At 33.4% G+C, this 22,869-nt stretch overlaps 2 protein-coding genes across 7 annotated transcripts; one reads left to right on the top strand and one right to left on the bottom strand.

Moving 5' to 3' along the window:
* Positions 1-1,772: 1,772 nt before the first annotated feature.
* LOC135842292 (uncharacterized) lies at positions 1,773-13,903 on the bottom strand. 6 transcript variants are annotated; one of them, XM_065359683.1, is made up of 9 exons: positions 8,511-8,687; positions 6,164-6,442; positions 5,746-5,920; positions 5,510-5,664; positions 5,235-5,419; positions 4,946-5,111; positions 4,359-4,478; positions 3,047-3,325; positions 1,773-2,975 (listed from the first exon to the last, which is right to left on the bottom strand). In XM_065359683.1, the coding sequence occupies exons 1-9, from the start codon at positions 8,572-8,574 to the stop codon at positions 2,923-2,925; spliced, it is 1,476 nt and encodes a 491-aa protein (XP_065215755.1). In that variant the 5' UTR covers positions 8,575-8,687; the 3' UTR covers positions 1,773-2,922. The 6 variants fall into 6 exon arrangements, with proteins under 6 accessions (XP_065215755.1, XP_065215754.1, XP_065215753.1 ...); XM_065359682.1 differs by lacking the exon at positions 8,511-8,687 and adding an exon at positions 13,623-13,869 and having other exon boundaries at positions 5,510-5,920; XM_065359681.1 differs by having other exon boundaries at positions 5,510-5,920.
* Positions 13,904-15,130: 1,227 nt separating this feature from the next.
* LOC135842297 (serpin B3-like) lies at positions 15,131-17,473 on the top strand. Its single transcript, XM_065359690.1, has 6 exons — positions 15,131-15,279; positions 15,383-15,466; positions 15,539-15,732; positions 15,813-16,025; positions 16,492-16,632; positions 16,709-17,473. The coding sequence occupies exons 1-6, from the start codon at positions 15,253-15,255 to the stop codon at positions 17,307-17,309; spliced, it is 1,260 nt and encodes a 419-aa protein (XP_065215762.1). The 5' UTR covers positions 15,131-15,252; the 3' UTR covers positions 17,310-17,473.
* The last annotated feature ends 5,396 nt before the right edge of the window (positions 17,474-22,869 follow it).

The raw sequence follows: 22,869 nt of genomic DNA, 5'->3' as shown, positions 1-22,869 counted from the left end.
TTGGATGAAATTCAGAATAATCTTCTTATGAAATAAAAAAAATTTTACTTGCTTGAAAGTTACAGCTATTGTATGGAATGAAATTGCAGCCTGTCAAATGTTTTGGCTCAATGCCACTGTTGATGGATTTTTTAGGAGTCTTGTGAGAAGTATTCTTATTCAATATCTCTAGCCTCCAGGTGATTGTGGGCTGAAGATAAACATTATTTTAAACATGATTTTCACTGAATTTTGATTGTCAATTGTTTTTCATCATTTCAACGAAGGCATTTTTGGCAATTTTGTTCAAATTGTCATCATTTTTTGATGATGGGTATTATGGTTAGAAGAAGTTTCAACAAAAAATGCAATTCTTGGGCAATTTTGTCAAGTTTTATTTGAATTTCATTACTTTTTGGCCATTTGGGCAATGTTTAGTGATTTTAATGTTTTTCTGAACTTTCTTACCTTATTTACTTCTTCTACACCTCTCCCAATTTTGACAAATAATTTAAAATTTTGATTGATATTTCATTCATTACTTTTTAATAAGTCAACTCTTTGTGTGTTCTTGGTAAATTCCATACTTCTTTACTTTTCGATAATTCTTATAGGTCAGGGGTCAGGTAAATTGGCAGTGAGCAACGACCCTCAAACAACTTTACAGCCAATTTTCAATATTTTCAACATGGAAAAAAAACGGAAAAGGTATGAATGATTTTGAAAAGAAATGGCCCTGTAACAGAAGCCCATTTTTTAGACAAAGGGAGAGTGAGAGTAGACTAAGATTTTTTTAGGACGATTTCAAGTACCTATTAAATTACCCAATTGACAAAAATTCGGATAAAAATACTAGAAAAAAGCTAGCTAATCACGCTACAATTGCGCTAGCGCACTAGCGTGATTTTGGGACTCTCTGCTAGCTTTTTTACGCGAGTATATCAGATAGAGAATAGCTAGCGAAACGCTAGATCATTTTTCATTACTTTTCTCCGCATGCTAGCTTTTAGCTAGTGCATAGATAGCATTTCGCTAGCTTAAAACCATAAAAACAGACATAAAAACGCGAGGTGAAGCCTAGCTTTCAGCTAGCTAATTTCAGTTAGCGTTTTAGTAATGAAAAATGATCTAGCGTTTCGCTAGCTATTCTCTATCTGATATACTCGCGTAAAAAAGCTAGCAGAGAGTCCCAAAATCACGCTAGTGCGCTAGCGCAATTGTAGCGTGATTAGCTAGCTTTTATCTAGTATTTTTTTTTCGAATTTTTGTCAATTGGGATTTTGACCAATTTTTCAATTCTGCTATTTTTTCATCAATTTTATGGCAAATTTCAGTGATTTGAATTAATTCCGATCTATTATATAGTATTAATGACAATATTTTCAACACTTGATATGATTTTCGAGAAGGGATACTGATTTCATTACATATTTCTATTTTTTGATTTGAACATAACATTACGACAAAAAAAAATCATCATGAGGGAAGGGGAGGGATTCAATCTAAAACATGACGAAAGATCTACTGTATAAGCCTTCGGGTGTCAACCCCCCTCTAAACAATAAATAAATAAAGAATAATCCTCGGCACCAAGCCCCCGGGCCGAAGGATCCCTTGCGTGAGATTCCCTTGGCCATTGGTCAGTGGTTTTCAGGTGTTTGGACGGGAAATCTTTCGGCCATGTTGAGGTGAAGTGAGCGTAAAGTGATCTGAGGAGCGGCTGAGGTTAGTGTTTAGGGGATACGAGTTGAAGAACAGTGATTGTAAGTTAGCGTAAAAAAAAACAACCTAGCAAAAGCTCAAAACAGATATGTAATTATTAACATTTCAAAATTACACTACAATAATAACGCATGAAAATAATATTATGGATTCCGGAAACATAATCGAAAAATGTGATAAACTACTAAAAAAATTGCAAAATTGAAAGAAGAGGGGGAAGTCTACCGAAACAGGGAGGAACGAAATTCAATCTAAAAATTCGATAAGAAGTACCTAGAAAAACTCCACCGCGAAAAAATTAAGGTAAAAAGCACTAAAATTTAAGAAAAAACATCACAAGAATTGAAAAAAAACTCACGAAGGCAAATCGTCGAAAAATGGGAAAATAGAATCTATGAGAATTCAAAAGAAATCCTCAAAAAAATTCCAAATAAAACCATCAAGTCTCAAAGTCCAAAAAAAAATCTAAAAAAATTTAAAAAATCTGTAAACAGGGGAATTTTGCAAAAATTTAGGCCGAAAAAATTTCCAAAATTTGGGACTAAATTAGGAAGAAATGTTATTAAAAATCTCGAAAATTCTAGAAAAAAGGTTTCGCAGAAATTCAGAACAAAAATTTAGGCAGAAAAACGAATCAATGAAATTCAAAACAAAATCTATGGAAATGATGAAAATGGAAATCTTTCGAAAATTCAGTACTGCAAAAACCATTATGAATTCAGAACAGAGAACTCACGAGAATTAAAATTAATTATACATTTGGAAATAAAATCGAACATTTTTTGAGGAAAATTATCGAAAAATTTCTAGTAAAACTGAAGAGGATTCAACAGAGAAAAAAAATAGTTCAAAGAGAGAGAGGGATCAACGAATAAAAGATATCGAGATGCAGAAAAATCCACCACAAAAGGTGAAAATACACAAAAAAAAACAAAGTCATCAAATTTTGAAGAAGCTTCCCTCCCTTCACGAAAAAGAAGATCAAAATTTAAAGGAAATTATGATTTTTGGAAAAAGAAAAATCACAATTCCACAAAAATGAGAGCAAAAAAGTCACTTTGTTTTTTAAGGCACGAAACTCACACCCTGCTACTTCAAACAAAAAGTCAAATTATGTACCTTATGTTTCCGATAAATTTAAATTTAAGCTTGTTCATACGTATACATATAACATGGAGAAATCAGATCCTGATTCTCACTTCGATAATAATTGAAAAACGATTAATCGGTCGACTTATCCAAAAACTGCTCATTGGCAAAAGCACCCGCAATTCCTGAAAATAAAGTGTAATTTAAACTAATGAAACCCCATTATGAAAAGTATTGATAACATTTTAGAACTTACTCAACCCCATTCCAACGTCGTCGTCAGTTTTTTCGTAAATTTCATCGCCGTCATTTTTATCGTACATATCGTCGTTATCTGAAAAAGGCTCATCACTTGAAAGTTCATTCGCCAGAGTTTCAGCCGAATGATTCGATGGAAATTCGATCGGAAGAAAATCGCTTTTGTTCGCCTTGTGTTGAAGCGCCGAAGATTCGCCTGTTGGAAGATCACTCGTTGATTTTGAAGACGCGTTGAATTCATCATTCAAACTTTTTATTGACGTATTCCTTTTACCACCTAAAAATCGAAAAATTTTTTGAGTGTTCGTATTTTCAACTCTAGGTGGGTAATTCTCAAAAAAAAAAAGGTTAATTTTTATGTGCATAATTTTATTTTGAAAAACAAAAATCATTTTTTTTGGAAAATTTCAAGTGGGAATCATTTATATAGGTGTCCCAGATCCCTTTTCTAGTGTTGGCCTCAATTGAATCTCCCCCACTGTGGGCCCTGACCCCCCCCTCCTAAAACAGAAATAATTAGGATTCGACCCTCATCGATGTATAATATGTCGATTGATATGTTTTCAAGGTCATAGAATTCGAATCTGGAGTTATTTTTTTGTGGAGGTGGTGGGTGAGGCGTGGGGAGGAGGAAAATGTCAAATTTTGCTTATATTATCATATAATATGTCAATAATGTTTTCAAGGCCGCAGAGTTCGAATCTGGATTTATTTTTTTGGTAGGGGGCGGGTGTGAGGCATGGGGAGGGAGGAAATGTCAAATTTTGCTTATATGTATTATCGTGTAACATGTCAACTAGCGCGATAAAAGTAGAGATGTCTGAAATTTGGCCAAGTCAAAGGACAAATGAGCGCTGCACAAGACGAAGCACAATCTCAACGTTTTTTCGTTTCTAGCTTTACTTACTGGACATAATTTGATTTTCAAGACGTAATAAAAATATGTGTATTTATGATGTAGAATAACTTCCCTTTCTCAATTATCATTTTTGGCGGGTTCATTAGGGTAATTAAAAACGCAAGCTGAAGGACACAGATTCTTCTAAATATCAAAACTTCACAGATAAATACGATTAGAACGAGCTATAATTCGAATGTACGCCAATGAAAGGAGGGGCTAAAAATCTCAATACCCAATGTGAAATGTGTGAGGTAATCCTTCCATGAACCAAAAAAAAAAAAAAAAATGCATGCTAAACCCTTTGAGAAATTTGCAATGTAGGTACACGAATTTTACTGTTTTTTGAGAATTACCCAGGTACATACATAGATACTTCAAAAACTATTTTTAAATTAAAGAATGAATTTACTTTTCACTGCTGCAGCGTATCTAAGTCCGTCGGACTTCTTTTTAAGCCATTTGACAAAACTTTTTTCGATCTCACGAATGTTCTCGGTCACAGTACTGTCAATTTTTCTCTCCAAAAAACCTGTAATTAAGTAGATAGGTATTTATTTTATGCAGAAAATGAGAAAAATTTCCTGCATGGAAAATAGATCACTTATAAAACACAAAATTTATCAACACGTTGAAAACCATTTCTCATATTGTGTTCAATAGAAGAATTTTTCAAAAAAAGTAGAACCAAAGTTTTCGTTTTTACTCAAAAATGTACCTATTTATTTACTATTTTTTCTCATCTCATCTCTGAGGCATTAAAAACGTCAAAAAATTGCAATAAAAACTGAAAAAATTGAAGAATTTCGAACAAAATAATTCAAATAATTAGAGTGCTCCAGAAAAAGAAGTGACAAAAATAGCATGATACCACCCAATGTTCCATCAGATTTCAAAAGTGACCACTGTTTTCTGAATTCTTCACGTGTGTAAAAATAATCATACTTTTGTGTATAGGTAGGTATCTACAACATATCCATCAATGCATAGTTCAATTACCTTTTATTTCTTTGTAGATCCGCGTCTCTGTAAAATTATACTTCTGATATAGTCCGTTGCAGTTGTAAAATCGTGATATTTCTGGGTCGAATAACTGATCCATGATAGCATCAAGTTTCTTAGGAACGTTTAAAGCCGAGCTGCTGCAGTACTTGAACAATTCACCCTGGAAATGAGAAATTAGGATGAAAGAAAAACTCGAAATTCTTAGAAAATATAGCATGTTAAGACGACGCCACTCTGCCTTCCCCTTCCCCACTTTTCAACTTGCACTAATATTCACACTTACCAATTTAGCGAAATAATCAGCGTCCTCTATTTTCTTATTTAATTTCTCCATCTCCTCGACCGTACTAACAGGCAACTCCATGTCCCTCCTCCATGGAGAAAATTTGATAAAGGTTTTCCTTGGCGATGAAGTTGTTGGTTGGCGGACTTGGACGACAGCGTTTGACTGCCTTCGTTTAATATCGTCTGTACGAGTAAGAAAAAATTAAAATGTTGAATATTCATATATCTACGTACTCGTATACAGGTTTAGTTGGCCAACGCTATTGAACCCACCTAATTCTTTTCTCAAAAGTTTCATTTCGGCCAATATTTGATCAATACCATTTTTCAACTCAGCATATTGGCTTTCAGAGATAGGAGCATTTTGAGGTACACTTCCTACAGTAGGAGCATTTTTAGAGACTTCGCTTCGTAGGCTTTTTGGAGTGCTGGAATGAATAACGCTGGATTCGAACACTTCGGATATATTTTTTTCTAATGCTGTTACTTGAGCAGTAGCCTTGTCGTACCGATCTGAGAAGTCTTTTTGAGGTACACTTCCTAGAGTACGACCTTTTTTAGAGACTTTGCTTCGTAGAATATTCGGAGGGCTGGAATCGATAATGCTGGATTCGGACACTTCGAACACTTCGGATATATCTTTTTCTAACGCTGTTACTTGATCAGCAGCGCTGTCGTACCGATCTGAGAAATACATTTTATAAATTTAAATAATGGTCACACATGTACTCAATTTTTATCAAACTAGGCTCTGTATTTTTTTTTCAAAACTGCCGGTTTTTTTTTCAAACTACATTTTTTTTCAAACTACATTTTTTTTCAAACTACTTAGGTACCTGATATTTTTTTTCAAACTACTGTACCTATCTTTCATTCATTACATTTTTTTACAAACAACATACTTATTTTTGAAAGTAAGAGCATTACTTGTTTCGTAATAAATCGAATGCCATTTGTATTTCTTCCACTTATATGGATCAGTTTCTGGCACCGTATTATTTCTTAAGACCTCTTCTATATCATGTCCTAGTTTTTTAAGATTTGTAGGGTACCAGAATTCCTTTTGTTCAAAGAGAACCCACTTGGATAGAACGGTGCTGAGTATTACTGTGTTTGGTTTTTTTCCCATTTCGGAAAGAACGACATATTTTTTTACTGGCTTGCGGTCAATTACTTTTTTGTTGACCGACTCCATCATAAAAAATCCTAAAATGACAGAAACAAAATTAAAAATCTACGTAAGTACACTTGGATATAAATTTGATATTATACATCCAGTTTTTGAAAATTCTCTTCAATTCATCATCATCACCATTCAAAAAACATTTCATAAGTTTGAAATAATGTAGGTATGCAATTTTCAGATATTCTCACTAAAATTCTCCATAACATTTTCAAAAAATCACTTTCAAAAATTCTCATCTTCCTTTTTAAAATTTTTGAAAGCTTCAATAATACATATTTTATTTTATTTTATTCAATTTTTTCAAAGCTTTGATGTTTAAAAATTAAGCAAACAAGATCCAATAGAATGAAAGCTAAAGTTTTGGAAAATTTGTATTTTGAGGCATAAAAATGATTTTTTTTCAATGCGAGAAGTTTGTTTTGCACGGTAGGTATATTTAACAGAATTTTTGTGAAAATATCACTACTTTCCACTTTTTTTTCACTACTTTTTTCAACCATATTTTCAGAAAGCTCTCCACTTGACCGTCCCCCCTCCCTTCAGGCCTTCACGTACAAAAAAATGTATAAAATCAAATTTTTCGTGTGAAAATTTAAAAAAAATTGAAATTGGAAAAAAATTAGCAATGTACGAAAAAATGTTTCGATTCTAGCAAAATTATTAAAAAAAAAAAAAACAAGTTGTCAATTTCATCAAAAATGTACTTTTTTCTCAATGATTTGAAGGTTTTTGTGGCGCGTTTGAATTCTTTTTCTACTTTTTTGACGAAATTTACCACTTTTTCACTACTTCAACTACCCATTTTTAAAATCACTACTTTTTCACTACTTTCACTATCTGGTAGATACCCTGTTTTGGCTTTAAAATTTTAGAATCAAATTTTTTTGTTCTGGGTGTTTTTATTACAAGATTATTAATTACACATCTAATTTCAGAAATTAAATAATTTTTTTTAAGAGAGGAGTTTATTTTTGTTCTCTTTAATTACTTATTTGAACATTTTTACAGATATTTAGACAGGTCAATTTTGCAAAAAAGGAAAATAAACAGCCTCAAAGAGGCAAAGGCATATGTTTTCAAAAATTTATAATTCTGGAAGCAAATAACCTATTATTTTTCAAAACGAGAACACTGCTTCAGTCATCTAAATTTGCATACACTAGCAGGGATTGTACTCAAATTTTTCTCAAAAAAAGTAACTTTAGTAATCAAAAAATCTGGAAAAAGTAACCAAAAAGTATCCAAAAAAGTGACTAAAAAAAATTTCAATGTAAAAAGAGGTGAGGTGACCGAAAAACTTTAATCCATACAAAATATTACACATTATTTTCAGAGGTGTGATGAAGGGGGGACCGAAATCCTCCCAACTGTTCACGCTAGATTCTTCCAAATTTTTACTCTAGACTCATCCCCCTCCCCCCAAACAAGATTTTTCCAAATAATTCGTCAGATATAGTTCGAACCATTTTTAAAACAAAAGTTAGAAACAAAAATGCCGAGGAAACAATGCATTTGAATTTTTTTATTGATTGTATTATGTTTTTGGGATTTGTCGAGTTGATTTTTCCATTTTAGGATTCGAAACATAAAACAACCTCATTTTTTATGCAAGACATTGATTTTCGTAGCTTCAAAATTTTCAAATTTTAAAAGTTTTCAGAAAATGACATATACCTATTTGTTATGTATTCGTAAAAATATGAGTAAAAGCCCGAGCGAAGGGAGGGCGAAAGCCTTTCAAAATTCACAATTCCTGAAACGTAAAACAGCATTATTTTTGATGACAAGAAAAGAGTTCTGAGTAAAATTTTGAAGAAAAAAAAAAGGAAATTTGTGAAAAAACTCAGAAAAAGTAACTTTAGTAACTTGGTTATAAGTACTTAAAAAGTAACCGAGTACAATCCCTGCACTAGGCGTCACCCCTTCCCCATTAAAAAATCAGGTAGCTCTTCTCCCATCCCCCCTTTAAATACCTAAAGGAATTCATAGCAGTTTTCGAGCATAAAATTTTTTTCCTGTATGACACAAATGTTCATGAGTAGTGAAAAGCAAGAAGTTAATATTGACCTAAAAAATATGGTCAAGTACCTGGTGAACGAGAGAGGCTACATAGAAAGTTGGAGGTGATGCTGTTTCTGGTATGACATAACATTTGTTGCTGATCTCACGAGGATCCATGCTACAAGTCCGGCGGCTTAATTTTCCAGCTAAATATATTCCAATCGGTGATGAATCGCATGGCGTCGTATAATAGTCTGAGATTTCTTTGAATTGTCTTCCCTGAACTTCGATGGTGCCATTTGAAAATCTAGTGATCGACTCAATTTTAACAATAGTGCCATCGAAAGTGAGACACACAGAATTTTTGATGTTATTAGTCTGGAAAATCGAATCTTTTAGTTTCAACTGGCGAAATTGCTCGAAGGGCTCACCCTGTTCGGAAATGCCTTCATTGAACTTTTTCAGTAGCTGAAATTCACTACTATCATTCGTATCTACATCGATATTCTTGCTTCTGATGTATAAACTTTGTAAATAACGGTTTTTAACTTGTTCTAGTGGTCTATTACCACTTTTCAGCGTTTCTTTAATCCATTTCAAGAAATTTTCGTACTTAAATGCACTAAAGTTGTCCAGATTCAAGAATTTTCGACAGTCTGATAATATATGAAATAAACTATGAATGTTGTGGTTGACCAATGATTCATCATACAGTTTCACGAATTTGGTTATAAATTTTTCAAGGCATACTTCAACATAATCCAAAACCTCTGGAGTCATGATTGATTTCATACAGAGAACTCTTGTGCAATAATGTAGACGTAAGAAATGTTGATAATATTTTTTAGGTAATAAATTTTTCAGAACACTAGGGCCAGTATATAAAATAAATTGGCGTAGCTCTGTAGCTTTCCATCTTCCAATATCGTGAAATGATCTAGGCTTTCGGTTAAACTCAACTGGAGTATACTTTTTCAATTCGTCGATTTTTTCGTCAATTTTCTTTATGACTTTTTTGTCTAGTATGCGCTTGATTGGTTTATGTTTATTGGTACTCCAGAATTCAATCAATTTTTTTGTTGAGCCCAAGCATATACTATGCATATAATCGAATGGTAAAGCCATTGGAAGATCTAGATCCTCTATAGAGGTCACGATGGATGTCTCTTTGCAAAAATCGCCATCATCATCATCATCATTAACATCAACAGCATGATCGTTTTCTTCGTCACTTAAATCGACTTCATTTTGATTTTTAATGAAGTGGTTTTTATCACGTGGCTCTCCTTTCTCTGGAAAAAAAATTCGATGGTGCTTTCTCTTGCCTACTACGGTACACTTGACACAGCTGTTATAGCCCACATGACTTTTCAAATTGAAAACGAATGACTTTGCAGGCGCATCCGCGATGACCTTTTCTAGGTCGAATTCATATAGTTTTCCTTTAATATTAACACCGTTTTTAATCAACGTATTGGTTTCAGCAACAAAGTCATTTAAGAAATCATTGGCATTATCTGGTTTACTTGTTCCGAGAAATAAGGCAATAATAAAAACTTTGCATTGACCAAAACTACCTAAAATAGGCCAAAATTGTTTGGTTGAGCTTTTACTTATAGGGAGACCGTCAACGTTTATGCTTAGTTTTAAAGCAGAACTGGTGGGATCAAAGTAAGGTTGCCCTCCAACCGTATTTAAGAAATTTTCAATTCCAAAATAGATGTATTGACCGCCACATTTAGAAATTATAGTGGGAGACGTTTCTTTGTTCAACGGAACTGCCATAACCGTTCGAAAGTCAGTAGGTAATTTCTCCAGTACATCTGAAAATTGGATCTGTTTTACGATTTTTAAAATCTGGTTTCCGCACTCCCTTGTTATCTTATTCTCGTGTCCCCACTTGAGGAGCTGAAATTTCAACTCATCATACGGATTTTTCTGCGAGCAGCTCAAATTGAAGAACCCAAATGGTTTAGCAGACGCATTAGTACTTTCCATTAAATTATTCGTAGATTCAATATGGCGAGGAGAATTATTTTCAGTTGAACAATAACTTGTATTAGAAGAATCAGAACAGCAATTTTGGTACCAGTGTTCATTTTCAGTGGGAAACACCTGATCTGGTTGGCTATGAGAAAAATCGTCATCAGAAGAGTCGGGATTTTCATTCTGAGTCTGTGTAGAATTGTTACAAGCAGAAGCGTCGAGACTTTCATTTTGAACTGGCGTGGAATTGTTATGATCAGAAGAACACGAATAATCAGAGTCGGCATTGACAGAATTTCGATCATCATTTACGTTCTCCTGTAAAATTTGAAAAGTGTGACTCGAGTTGTTTTCAAATGGTAAACTAATTCAAGTAGAAAGTTCACAAACTCACATTCAATTTAGCTATATTTCTGTAGAATGAGCTTTTGCCTACAATTCGGCCTTCGTCAATATACACGTTCTTTCGTTCCATTTTAGCTGCTACTGCATACTTGTATGTACTAAACAGAGTAATGAAGCTCCTATTACTTTCTGTGCCGAAAAAAGTAATTTTAGTAATGACATCAAGAACATTTTTAAAAACTTTCTTTTCGATGCGTAAGTCTATTATAATGTAGAATCCAAGAAAAAAATTCATTTTTTTCACAATTTTTTTTACACGTACTTAATTCAAGGTTAAATTCAAAAGCTGCTCGAGCAATATTTTTTTGTTGGGGGGAGGCGGCAGAGAAGAAAACGCCAAACAAAAACATCAACAACACCAAATAATTTCAAATTTTCAAAAACTATGGCACAATTTTTTTGAACGTAAGTAATTCAAAGTTGAATGCGAAAGGTGTTTGAGCATTTTCAGGGTGTCTAACAAAATTTTGAAATGAAAAAGTAGGACTTAAGTAAGACTTTCGGCAGGTCAGTTTTCGAACACTTATGGAATTTTTCCGGGTGGGGGGGGGTCGCCAAAATTCACATTCAAGTTTTTGGCCAAATTTTTGTAAAAAAACGTGTGCTTTTCTGATGTTTTCAAACACCCTATGATTTTATTTAAGCAAATAGACACCAAAAATATAACGTTTCACTTCAATTTTTCGTTTTATTTTTTGTCACATCATGTTCGTTTAAAATCAAATTCAACTCGAATTCTTCAATTTCGATCGTAAATATTTCGTTGGTATTATTATTTGCTTCAAAATTTTAAAATTCATAGTTATTTTCAGTTGAAAAATTGAAAATGGAAAAAGAAAAGCAAATGGCTCCGAGCATAGAAAGGGCAAAAGCTCTCAAAAAGTAGTATTCCAGGAGGCATAAAAACGATAGAATTCGAATGATATTTTTTTTGTTTTGAAAATTCCAAAATTAAAAAAGAAAAGCAAACGAACCCGAACGAAGCGAGGACAAAAGATCTCTGGAGGTATAAAAAACGATGTTTTATGAGTAACGAGTCACTTATAAAAAGTTTATCATTTTGTTTCAAAATTCCGAAATTTGAATTATGATTTTTCTTGATTTGTAAAAGTAAAGCGAATGTGCTTGAGCGAAGCGAGAGCAAAAGCTCTCAGAAATCAGTATTCCGAGAGGCATAAAAACGATGGTATTCGAATGATTTTTTTTAGAAAAATTCAAAAAAAGAGAAAAGCAAACTAGCCCGAGCGTAGTGATGGCAAAAACTCTCGAAAATTAGTATTTCAAGAGGTACCAAAAACGACGTTTTTTTATGTGATGAGTTCTCATAAAAAGTTGATTATTTTGCTTCAAAATTTTAAAATTTAAATGATGTTTTTCTTTAGAAAATTTAAAATTGAAAAAAGAAAAGTAAATGGACCCGAGCGAAACGTGGGAAAATGCCCCGAAAATTAGTGTTTCGAGAAGTTTGAAAACGATGTTTTCTTGTGTGATATACTTAGGTAATGAAGAAGTTCGTTATTTTTGTTTCAAACGTTTAAAATTTGAATGATGATTATTGAACAAAAAATTCAAACTTGAAAAAGAAAAGCAAACAAGTTCGAGTGAAGCGAGGCCAAAAGTTTTCAAAAATTCAATCATATTTTGAGAAGTTGAAACAAAAACATTCTTAATAGAGAGAGCAGTTTATTTTCCTGATTCAAACTTTGAACATTTTTTGAATTTGCACAAAACGTTTTTTATGAGGGAAAATTCGCCCGGGCAAAAGCTTTCAAAAACGTGTAATTCAAAATCTAAGGAAGTCGACAAATGAGCCCTTTTCTACAAAATTTGTTCAAATTCTGGAGAAAAATTGAAAATTCTAAGTTCGACACCTTGATTTTTTTAGGCAAGTCAGAACCAAAAACATCGAATAAGAATATGAAAACAGGGAATAATTTCATATTTTCAAACATGGTGGTTTAATATGTATAAAAAATTTCCAATTTTTCTATTGATTCTCGTAAGTACTGGGAATCTTGTGGTTTGTAAAAATATGTGACGCCCATGCGCGTATTTATTCCTTGGAATCGTTCACCATTCAAATAATCCCATTCTGACTCTTTTTTTTCCAACTGCATACTTAATTATCATATCATATCATATTATATCATCTCATCTCATTAGTAATCTCAAGACAAGGACAGAATTATTTAATAATAAATTGATGAATTTACGCAAACTTGAATATAGGTAAATCTAATTTATACCTAATTCATAACATCGAAATGGAGTGTGCAGCTATAATTTATGTACAAGTTAGAAATGAAATGTACAGCCGAAAATGCCAGTGCTTTATTTAGCACATATTAAGTATTTGTTTGAAATACGTGAAATCATAAAAATCACACGGAGGCATGCTGGGTATCTATTATGAAAATTCGTTAAAGTTAACGAATTCGTTAACTATTCGTTAACTTAACGAGAGATATTTTCTCACGTAAACTTAACATGGCTTAACGAACAGTTAACGAAAGGTCACAGGAAAAATATGCGAGTTAACGAATTCGTTAACTTTAACGAATTTTCATAATCGATCTAGTCCGTTATTTCTTCGTTTCGTTTAAACCATCCGACCGTTGAAATGAAACTCGTTGTCTGGTCTGGCGCGCGCTCATGCACATGCACACGCGCATATATGTATGTACTTACACACACACACACACATATGCACATACGCGAGCCAACAGACACAGGGACAAGAGACATTCAGACACAAAATATATAAATTAGTAATTACAATAGTAATATTATACATACAACATTACATACCTTGTACTGGTGGTGAGCACTTGCACTTGATGTCTGAAACTACCACGAATGACGAAACACGAAACGTTAGATTAACAAAATAACACAACAAAATCACATGACAACATACGTATTCCAAACTACGAGCACGACTTACTGACTGAGACTGATCCCCGCCAGAATAGCGAACCGAAGGCAACAAAAGTAGAGTAACGGACTTCGCGTTTCAATCCGCCTATATCAGTGTAGCCATATTTACGAATAACCACCCGTGGCAGCACTGAGATGCGTGCTTATTTACACCAAAGAGACACACTACATTTATGCTAGCAAAATTCTAGCGTAAAGATAGATCAGTTTTATGTAAAATGAACTGGCTGAAGTGCGCGAGATGATCGCTCGCATTTTGCGAGCATCTATAACGAGCAAATCTAACCATTTTCAAACTAGGTCAAATGCGCGAGATGATAGCTCGCTTTTTGCGAGCATCTAAAACGCTAGCTTACATTCGCTAGTAAACTGCTTGATTTGCGAGAGGAAGGAATGTTACTAGCTGGAAATCGCGAGAAATCCGCCAGATAAACGCGAGTCAGCGAGGATAACGCGAGGTTCCGCTAGCAAAACGCTTGCGATTTTGTCAATTGGGTAGCTTTTTGGACTAAAACCAGTGTTATTTTTCTGGGCCAAAAGCCAACTTTGCCATATTAAGAGATAGCTCCTTCAACAACACAAGATAAAATTCTGAAAAATAGGAGACTTGGCTGGCTCAAATTTTGGAAATTATTGAAAAATAGTTCTTATTTTCACAAGTATATTATTTTGAGACCCATTTACTCAAAACATGATTTAGAAAACATGACTTTGAACCTACTAACAGGAATCTTTTCTTTCGAATCGAAAATAAAATATCCACGCTGGGGTCTCCGGCTTCAGCTTCGGCTCCGGACCCTCAATTTCGATCAAAGTTCCTCCATCTCCGAGTTAGGTAAATCCCTCACATTCCAATTCCAATTAATCCTTGGACAATAATTGAACATTTTCAAATTTAAAAATATGTACTTGGATATGCCAATGAAACGCCCACCCAATTCTGTAAGTGTGAAAATTTTAAAACTATGCACAAAATACAAATTCTTATACATATGATAATTACATCCAAAATTCATAACAAACGTCTGAAATTCTATTTTCAAACGTCAATTTTTGAGAAACCCGCGTTACCTCACGTGTAAATTATTCGACCCAAAAAAAGAGGCTCGAAATCGAATCATTCGAAATACTCAGAAACGTGAACATTTTCCATTAGCGAAAGCGAACTCAGTCTCAGCTACTTCCACAACCAAACGAAAATGCATTTGCATATTAATACACATAACACACCCCAGGCTATCGACATTCAATTTATTACAAAGGTAGGTATATCAACAAAGTAGCTAAAAATTAATCCGGTTTGGTACCAACTTCTTCTTCGCCGTAAAAAAAATTATGATAAATGACCAATTTCAAGGTAAGCTTGTATTCCTATTTGCACAGAAAATTTGTACCTATTTCTAAATTATTTGAACAAAATATAATTTTACACAAAGCATCATAAAGGTGTAGATGTTCGTCTAAGACAGATTAGAAAACGTTATTGCTTATTCCATTTAAAATGAATCAGAAGATGGATCCCTTGAAAGTAAGTTGAACAATATTTTTTAAACCTGACCTTTTTTCAATTTCATGTTTTAAATCAATCGTCCTATTTTTTTTTTTTTTGCACATTACCATGAATATTTCAGACAATAGTGTCACTTCTTTTTGTCGTTGTGTCAGTATGCAACGCAGCTGGAATAGTTTCAATCGACGAAGGTGACTTAGTGGAGGTAAAATCTTTGGAAATTTTCTCCATAAAAATTTGTTGTTCAATTTTTTCACGTACTCGTCGATTATTTTAGAGTCTTCAAAACTCTACCAGAAAATTTGACTCTGTATTCGCCAAATTGATAAATCAGAATTTAAAACCAGAAGAAAATGCTCTATTTTCGCCACTCAATATTCACGTCGCTTTATCGTTATTACAATTGGGCACAGCTGGAGAAACTCGAGACGAACTCTCATCCATTTTAGAAATACCCAACAACGAAACCGAGTAAATAATTTTCTATATAAAAATTCTCCAAAACATGGCACTGATTGCACACTAATTTGTATTCATTTTCAAATGCATAGATCATCCAAACAACACAGCTTTTTAGGTAAAGTACTAAACGGTCTGCAAAATACCGATGCGGCCGAAGTGAAAATCGCCAATTCCGTATTTGTGCAAAAAGGAAAAAAATTAAAGGAAAATTACTTGAAAGCGACCCAAAATTATTATAAAAACGAAGCTCAACAAGTTGATTTCGCCAAAGGAGGTTCAGAAGCAACTGATACCATCAATAAGTGAGTATACGAGTAAACGTACATATAACGTGTACAGTAGACTTCCGCTTATCCGGCTTCCGCTTATCCGGACAGCCGTATTATCCGGACGAAAATAAATTCTCCTTATTATCCGGACTTCTCGGTTATCCGGACAAAATCCGTATTATCCGGACACGCATTCAAGAATTACTCACGAGTACATGGTCAAAAAATTTTGTAATCTTTGTTTTTGGTTTGATTTTCTCTATTCTGTGAAGAAATAAGATTTATCCTTAGCACTTTTTGTCAAAAATAACAAAAATACATCATCATTATCCAAAAAACAGTCATTTTCTACCAAAAATTCCACCAAAAAATAATAATCCGTATTATCCGGATTTTTGCTTATCCGGACAACCAAATTCCCCAGTTAGTCCGGATAAGCGGAAGTCTACTGTACTTATTTTGCCATCGAAGTAAATTAATTTCAAATTTTTACCTGCAGTTGGGTATCAAGCAACACAAAAAAAAGAATACCTAAATTATTCAAGGAAAATATCTCCTCCGACACTCGATTGCTACTAGCTAGTGCCTTACTTTTCAACGCTACTTGGGATGAGCCATTCGAAAAATCACTTACTAAAGAGTAAGGCAACCATTTTCATTCATTTTCAACGCTTATGCTTAACGAATCACCCTAAATTATGATTTATTGATTTCAGCCAAAATTTCAATACCGGATTAAAACAGGTAGCGGTCAAAATGATGAACCAGATAGACTATGTTCGTTACTTGAAAAACGAAAATCTACAATACGAAGCGATCAGCATTCCGTACAAAAATAACGAATTCTCAATGGATATTGTTTTACCATTTACCAGCAAAACATTAGGAGCACTAATCAATGAATCAACACCCGAACACCAGTGGCAAATGTTGGTGGACTTCCATAAAGCTAACAGAACGTACGTCGATTATAAATTACCTCGTTTTAAATTCGATTGGACGAAGAATATCAACGAACATGTGAAGAAATCAGGAATACAGACGATTTTTACAAATTCTGAACTCAGCAACTTGGTTGAGGACTCTGCAGACTTGGTAGTATCCAATATAGATCACGCAACTGAAATTCAAGTCGATGAAGTAGGAACGGTTGCAACTGCTGTCACCACTGTTCAGGTGGGCTACGCTGTTAGCATACAACCTCCGAAGCCAAAACCTATCAAGTTTTATGTAGATCGACCATTTTTGTTCAGAATTGTTTCCCAAAAAACTGCGGTTACTTTGTTTACAGGAATTGTACAAAATCCAGCAAAGTAATTATGTACTTTTTTTGAATATACAATCGTACATACATATATGTAGCTTGAATATTTTTCCGTTTGTAATCGTTTAAATTTATCTATTATTACGTTCACAAAATGATGTAAATGTGAATTTCCTACATTTCTAATTTCAATCAATTAAAATTATGTGCAACACGATTGAACTTAATTTATCAATAGACCCATGTACGTAAAATACTCGTGCACAACTTCACCTCCATTCATTTCGGGTCAAAATTCACTCAAGAAATTATTTTTAGGACAGAAATTCAAATTTTTCTAGTTTTAGAGGAAATTGAATAAAAAATGGTTTGGTGAGGGAAAGTCAAATCATAATGTCTCAATTTTGAAACAAAACCAAAATTAGTCAGCTAATGAAAATTCCATAAAATATTGTTAAAACATGTTAAAAATGAGATAAAGACACCTATTAAGCTATAAAATCGCTTAAAATTTCCAAAATTTGACGAAATTTAGACAAAGTTCCCAAAAATAATAATGAAAATGATATAGTGAGAATAGGATTTACTGACTTAGGGTGATATTAACATTTGAATTGGTTAAGGGGTGAAGTCAAGAATTATTCCCTAGAGAGTGAATAATTACTCATTCCTGGATAGCTCTGAGAGAAAAGACCTTATGTAAAACCAATCTACCATACAGAGTGGCGCATAAGTCAGTATTCCGACTTTCACGTTTAGTTTTTCGTAAATAAATCAAAAACTAAGCATCCTAAAAAAAAACTAATGACATTATGTCGATTGGAAATTTAATTCTCTACAATTTTCCTCGACTTCATTTTTCCGTAGAGTGCTTATTTCCGCCTCCAGACCGATTTTTATGAAACAGTTTGTGAATTTTTGAAATTCTTTTGAAAAATTTGCAAACTGCGTTTCATAAAAATCGGTCTGGAGGCGGAAATAAGCACTCTACGGAAAAATGAAGGCGAGGAAAATTGTAGAGAATTAAATTTCCAATCGACATAATGTCATTAGTTTTTTTCTAGGATGCTTAGTTTTTGATTTATTTACGAAAAACTTCGGAATACTGACTTATGCGCCACTCTGTATACACAAAAATCATACTAAAATACCAAGAAAGTACTCAAGATTGCAGAAATATTCTTAAAAGCAATTTATTAATATTTTAGCACAACAAAATACAAGTAAGGATTTAGATAATGTAACATAATAAGCATTATTTTATGTTCGATAAAGGACTCAACCTCTACTTGACATCTCGCATAAAATAGAGACTCGTAATATAATTAAGTTTATGCTTAATTAACACTACTTGGCGATGCAGTTATGTATTATTTAATTAGACTAGGTGTGTTACGTCCCTCAAAAATATTATTATTTAGCTAATAAGTCTATTTCACAACTTACGACACTGTGCTTATTTTCTGCCTCTCCTGTGATCCACTCATACTAGGATCGGCGACAGAATTGGGTTATTTTGTTCCATATTTCCCGATTGGTACCGGATTGGAGAAATACCTGTGAAATGGTTAATTTAAATGAACGTATTTAATTAATTCACATTATTAAACAAATTATCCACAGTGATAGTGGGTGGAAACAGTTAAGAGGGATGAAGGTTTTTAAGGCCTTCATTGCCTATACATCTATTTGTTGACGAAGAACCAGCCATCGCGAATAGCTTATTCCAAGTGAGGTTCGTGGCTGGAAATCCGATGCTCGTACCCTCGAGTTTCCCCTCGATCTACGAGCTACCGGACAAATAAATCATTTTCCCCTCTATGCGTAGTTCTCACGTTGCCATACTTCCAGTATACGTAAATCTCATAATACCTAAGCTAACGAATAATATGAGTAAACGTACAAAGGGATTAATTTAATCATCGCTAAGGCGATCAAGGCATATTTCCTCATATCAAAAATTTTCATAAAAATGAATTCAAAAAATAATTAAATTCAAGCAAAATTTGCCAAAACTTGGCAAAAAAACACGTTTTGTACTAACAAAAAAAAATTATAGATTTGGAAATTTTCTTTTTTAAAAAAATGAAACTTGAAAAAAACAGGATTCATTGGAAATTTTGACAAAAATGACTTTGGAAATAAGTACTTATGCAGTATGCACTTACAGCATAATTTTTTTAGTTTGGAAAAAGCAAAACTCAATGAATTTCGGGCAATTTTGGCAAAAAGCAACATTTTTTTACATTTCAGGCAGGAAGATAATTTTTGGCAACATTGTCAAAAAAAATGTCCATGAATTTTGGATAAGAAACGAGATTTGTGCAGCTTTGACGAAAAAAAAAAAAAGGATTTCTTTGCAATTTTCAATAAAATCAGTGTTCTTGCAATTTAGGTAAACACAGAATGTTTTGAAATTTTGGGGCTTTAAAATTTGGCATTTCGACGAAAAAGCTGATTTTTTGCAACCAACAAAATTTTCAGCAATTTTTGCAAATTTTAATTAGGAATTGAAAATAAAAATTTGGCAATGTTGGCAAAGAAACAAAAGTTTTTGCTATTTTTTTGGAAAAATAGGGATTTTCTTTGCAAATTGGAGCTATCAAATTTTTCCCAAAAGCAAGATTTTTCAGCAGTTTTGGAATAAAACACAATTTTTGCAATAAAAACGCCTACAAATAAAAACAGATTTTCTGCAAATTCTTCAAACATCAAATTTCCAGCAATTTTGACATAACAGCAGAATTTTTTGCAATTTTTCTTACAAAATCAGAGTTGAAAAGCAAGGTTTTGGGCAATTTCGAAAAATAAAAAACAGAACTGCATTTTCGAAAAGTAAGCGATACTTTTTTACAGTTTTGAAAAAAAGATTTTTTCAAGCAAAAAACCAGCATTGAAATTAAAAAATAAATAAATAGAACTTGGAAATTGAGAGAGGGCAGATTGGCCTCACTGCCGAAGGTAGTGCTGACGTAACATATCCCTTATAGTAATGTAGGTAACGTGTATAAATATCTTAAAAAGAAGTAGGTTAAGTACACTACGTACTCGCGCATACAAGGCGGCACCCTTCTCGAAGAGAAAGGGTTCGCGAGCTGCTGGGAAAGAGCTCGCGAGCCGTTGACAGTTATAGCTCGAGATAGGGATTCTTGGTGACATTTATAGTCCGAGATAGGATTTTTGGGCATAAATTAACAAAATCACATAAAATCTTCAAATTTATGTGTGCTTAGCAATTACGCTATTGGTACCCCACTAATAGGGGTGGAGACTTGACCATCTCAAGTCTCTTTATAATACCGATCTTCTCGCGGAATCGTCTCAGAATTCAGAGTATCGTCTTTGAGTAATGTAGTCGAATTGCAGTAAAGCAGGACTTCGCGGTTCTTACTCTACACTCTGAAAAATGTCTTGTTTCTTATTTCGATGATTCGCGGTCGTCGGTTCGTATTCGAGACGTTGATAAAAATTATTCCATGAGATCTTCATATTTGAGGAAATCATGGTACAGTCCTTTTGTTTTCTCCATCTCGTTAGATGGTAAATAGCCTGCTTAAATTGGTGAGATTAATTGTGCCTATTGTACGATTAATAACAAGTGAACCTTTTTGATATCTTGGGCTGCACCCGGGCGGCACCAAGATAGGCAAAGAATTAAAATGTACCTCGTTTAGTTAAGTTCCATCGAACGCCTTAGTATTGGTTAGGCACCCGAAAGAGATGGAAAAACAAGTGAAGGGTTTAATTCCAAGTTGGCCTAAGTCCATTTTTTCCATTTCGAGAAAAACACTTATTTGTGTTTTTCTCGCCCTTCCGCTTCAATAATAAATGATGTGATTATATGGTTGTGAAGCTTGATCTTTCTGCTTTAAAGTACCGTATTGGTATTTTTTTAATTTTGCGTATTTTCAACTCCAGAGCGCGTCAAACAGTCAGAAAAAGTGGACTTAGGCCCATTTGGAATTATCTGATGTTAAAAATTTCGAAAAAGAGCTGAAAAACGCGTTTTTTCAAAAAAAAATTCACGAATCATTAATTTAATACATTTCTGAAACAATTTCATTCGAAGCACCTTCAAATTTCGTCTCTCGAAAATCGTTGAAAAACTTGAAAAAAACCGGCACAACCGCACTTGTATACAAATACTCTTAAAAAATGTATGATTTAGGCCACTTTGGAATAATCAGCTGTTTTTTTGAGCCGGCAAAAAAGCGCTCCTGAGCGGAAAAAGTAACGCCAGGTGTTGGGACAAGGTGATAAAGGTGTTAACCGACCTGTACCACCAGATGGCGCTGCTAACTCAAAAATGATAAAAATGGACTTAGGCCGACTTGGAATTAAACCCTTCAAGTACAGTTGGCAGTAAGTGGTGAAATACACTTATTCATTTATTGTAAGTATAATATTTGCAACATTCGCATGGATTTCGAGCAAGGTGTCGTAATCCATGAAGATTAATTTTATGTTGTTTTCTTGTGTAAATACTAGCAAAACTACTTATTTTCGCATATCCTATTCTTCACAGGTGTTTAGGGTAAAATCTCAAGTTAGATTATTGTTTCGATTTTTATGATCTACGCCAACACACGCATGGCAAGATCATCTCAAATTAAATTCATTTGTTTCATACTTTCTACTAGGATTAGAGAATATTATGTATGTCGATGAATTTGTGTGTAAAATGTAAATATACCTTGTAAATAGAGCAGAGACTTATTTATTAGGTATTCTTTTTAAATGATGTATAGGACAGAATAGTCAATCTACGCCCTTCTGAGCTATCTAGGTAATGGCAAATATTCCCCGCCTAAGGAATATTTCTAAATCTCCCCCAATGGTAGGAATTCTAAACCATATCAATAATAGTAGGGAGGCTTTTCCGCCCTATATCAAATTTTGATGCAATTATTTTGACATTATAACATTTTCAATTTAGGCCAAAAATCCGAATTTTTCAAAATTTTGACCAAAAATGCAGAAGTTTTATAGTTTTGGAAGTAACAAGATTTTTTGAAATTTTTGGCCGGTAAAAAAACAGAATTTTTGGAAATTCTTGCAAAAAGCAGGATTTCAAGCGATTTTTAAGAAAAGCAAATTTTTTGCGATTTTTTCAGAAAAACAGAAGTTTTTGCAGTGCTTGGAAAAAAAGCGGAATTTTTCACCATTGAACAAAAAAAAGTGGCGAGTTTTGGGAATAATAAGTTTTCTTTGCAATTTTTGACACAAAATTAGAATTTTTTTAAAAAACTCATGCAAATAGCAAGATTGTAGGCAACTTTTTTGCCACTTTTTCCAGAAAAAAAAAGTGGAAAATAAGCAATACTTTTGGCAAGTTTAGCTAGAAAAACAGAGATAAGATTTTTCATGTAAAACTAATTCCTGATGAAAAATTTCTTCCATTTTTCAAATAATTTTTTATACAGTGAAAACTGAATTTTTGAGGCGACCAATTAGTTTACAAAAAAATGTAGGGCAAAACGTTTCCCATCTGCTCAGTACAGGTTATGTTACTTTTCTCCACAAACGATTTTTAAAAAAATGAAGAAAAAAATTGGTAATTTGGAAACAAATTTCTATGAAAAGTAATTAGCGAGAACTCGTACTATCAAATTC

Source organism: Planococcus citri, chromosome 4 (assembly GCF_950023065.1).
Source record: "Planococcus citri chromosome 4, ihPlaCitr1.1, whole genome shotgun sequence".
NCBI classification, from domain to species: Eukaryota; Metazoa; Arthropoda; class Insecta; order Hemiptera; family Pseudococcidae; genus Planococcus; species Planococcus citri.
Note: the sequence above shows the minus strand (reverse complement) of the source record. Positions and strands in the feature narration are given on the sequence as shown.

Bases quoted from the DNA above. Each gene is read 5' to 3' on its own strand.
- LOC135842292 (XM_065359679.1), bottom strand. From the start codon at position 10,884: ATGGAACGAAAGAACGTGTATATTGACGAAGGCCGAATTGTAGGCAAA. The intron at 10,728-10,803 runs GTGAGTTTGTGA...CAAATTTTACAG, and splicing joins GAAATATAGCTAAATTGAAT to GAGAACGTAAATGATGATCG. The intron at 5,921-8,510 runs GTACTTGACCAT...TGTATTTCTCAG, and splicing joins TAGCCTCTCTCGTTCACCAG to ATCGGTACGACAGCGCTGCT.
- LOC135842297 (XM_065359690.1), top strand. From the start codon at position 15,253: ATGAATCAGAAGATGGATCCCTTGAAA. The intron at 15,467-15,538 runs GTAAAATCTTTG...CGATTATTTTAG, and splicing joins ACGAAGGTGACTTAGTGGAG to AGTCTTCAAAACTCTACCAG. The intron at 16,633-16,708 runs GTAAGGCAACCA...TATTGATTTCAG, and splicing joins GAAAAATCACTTACTAAAGA to CCAAAATTTCAATACCGGAT.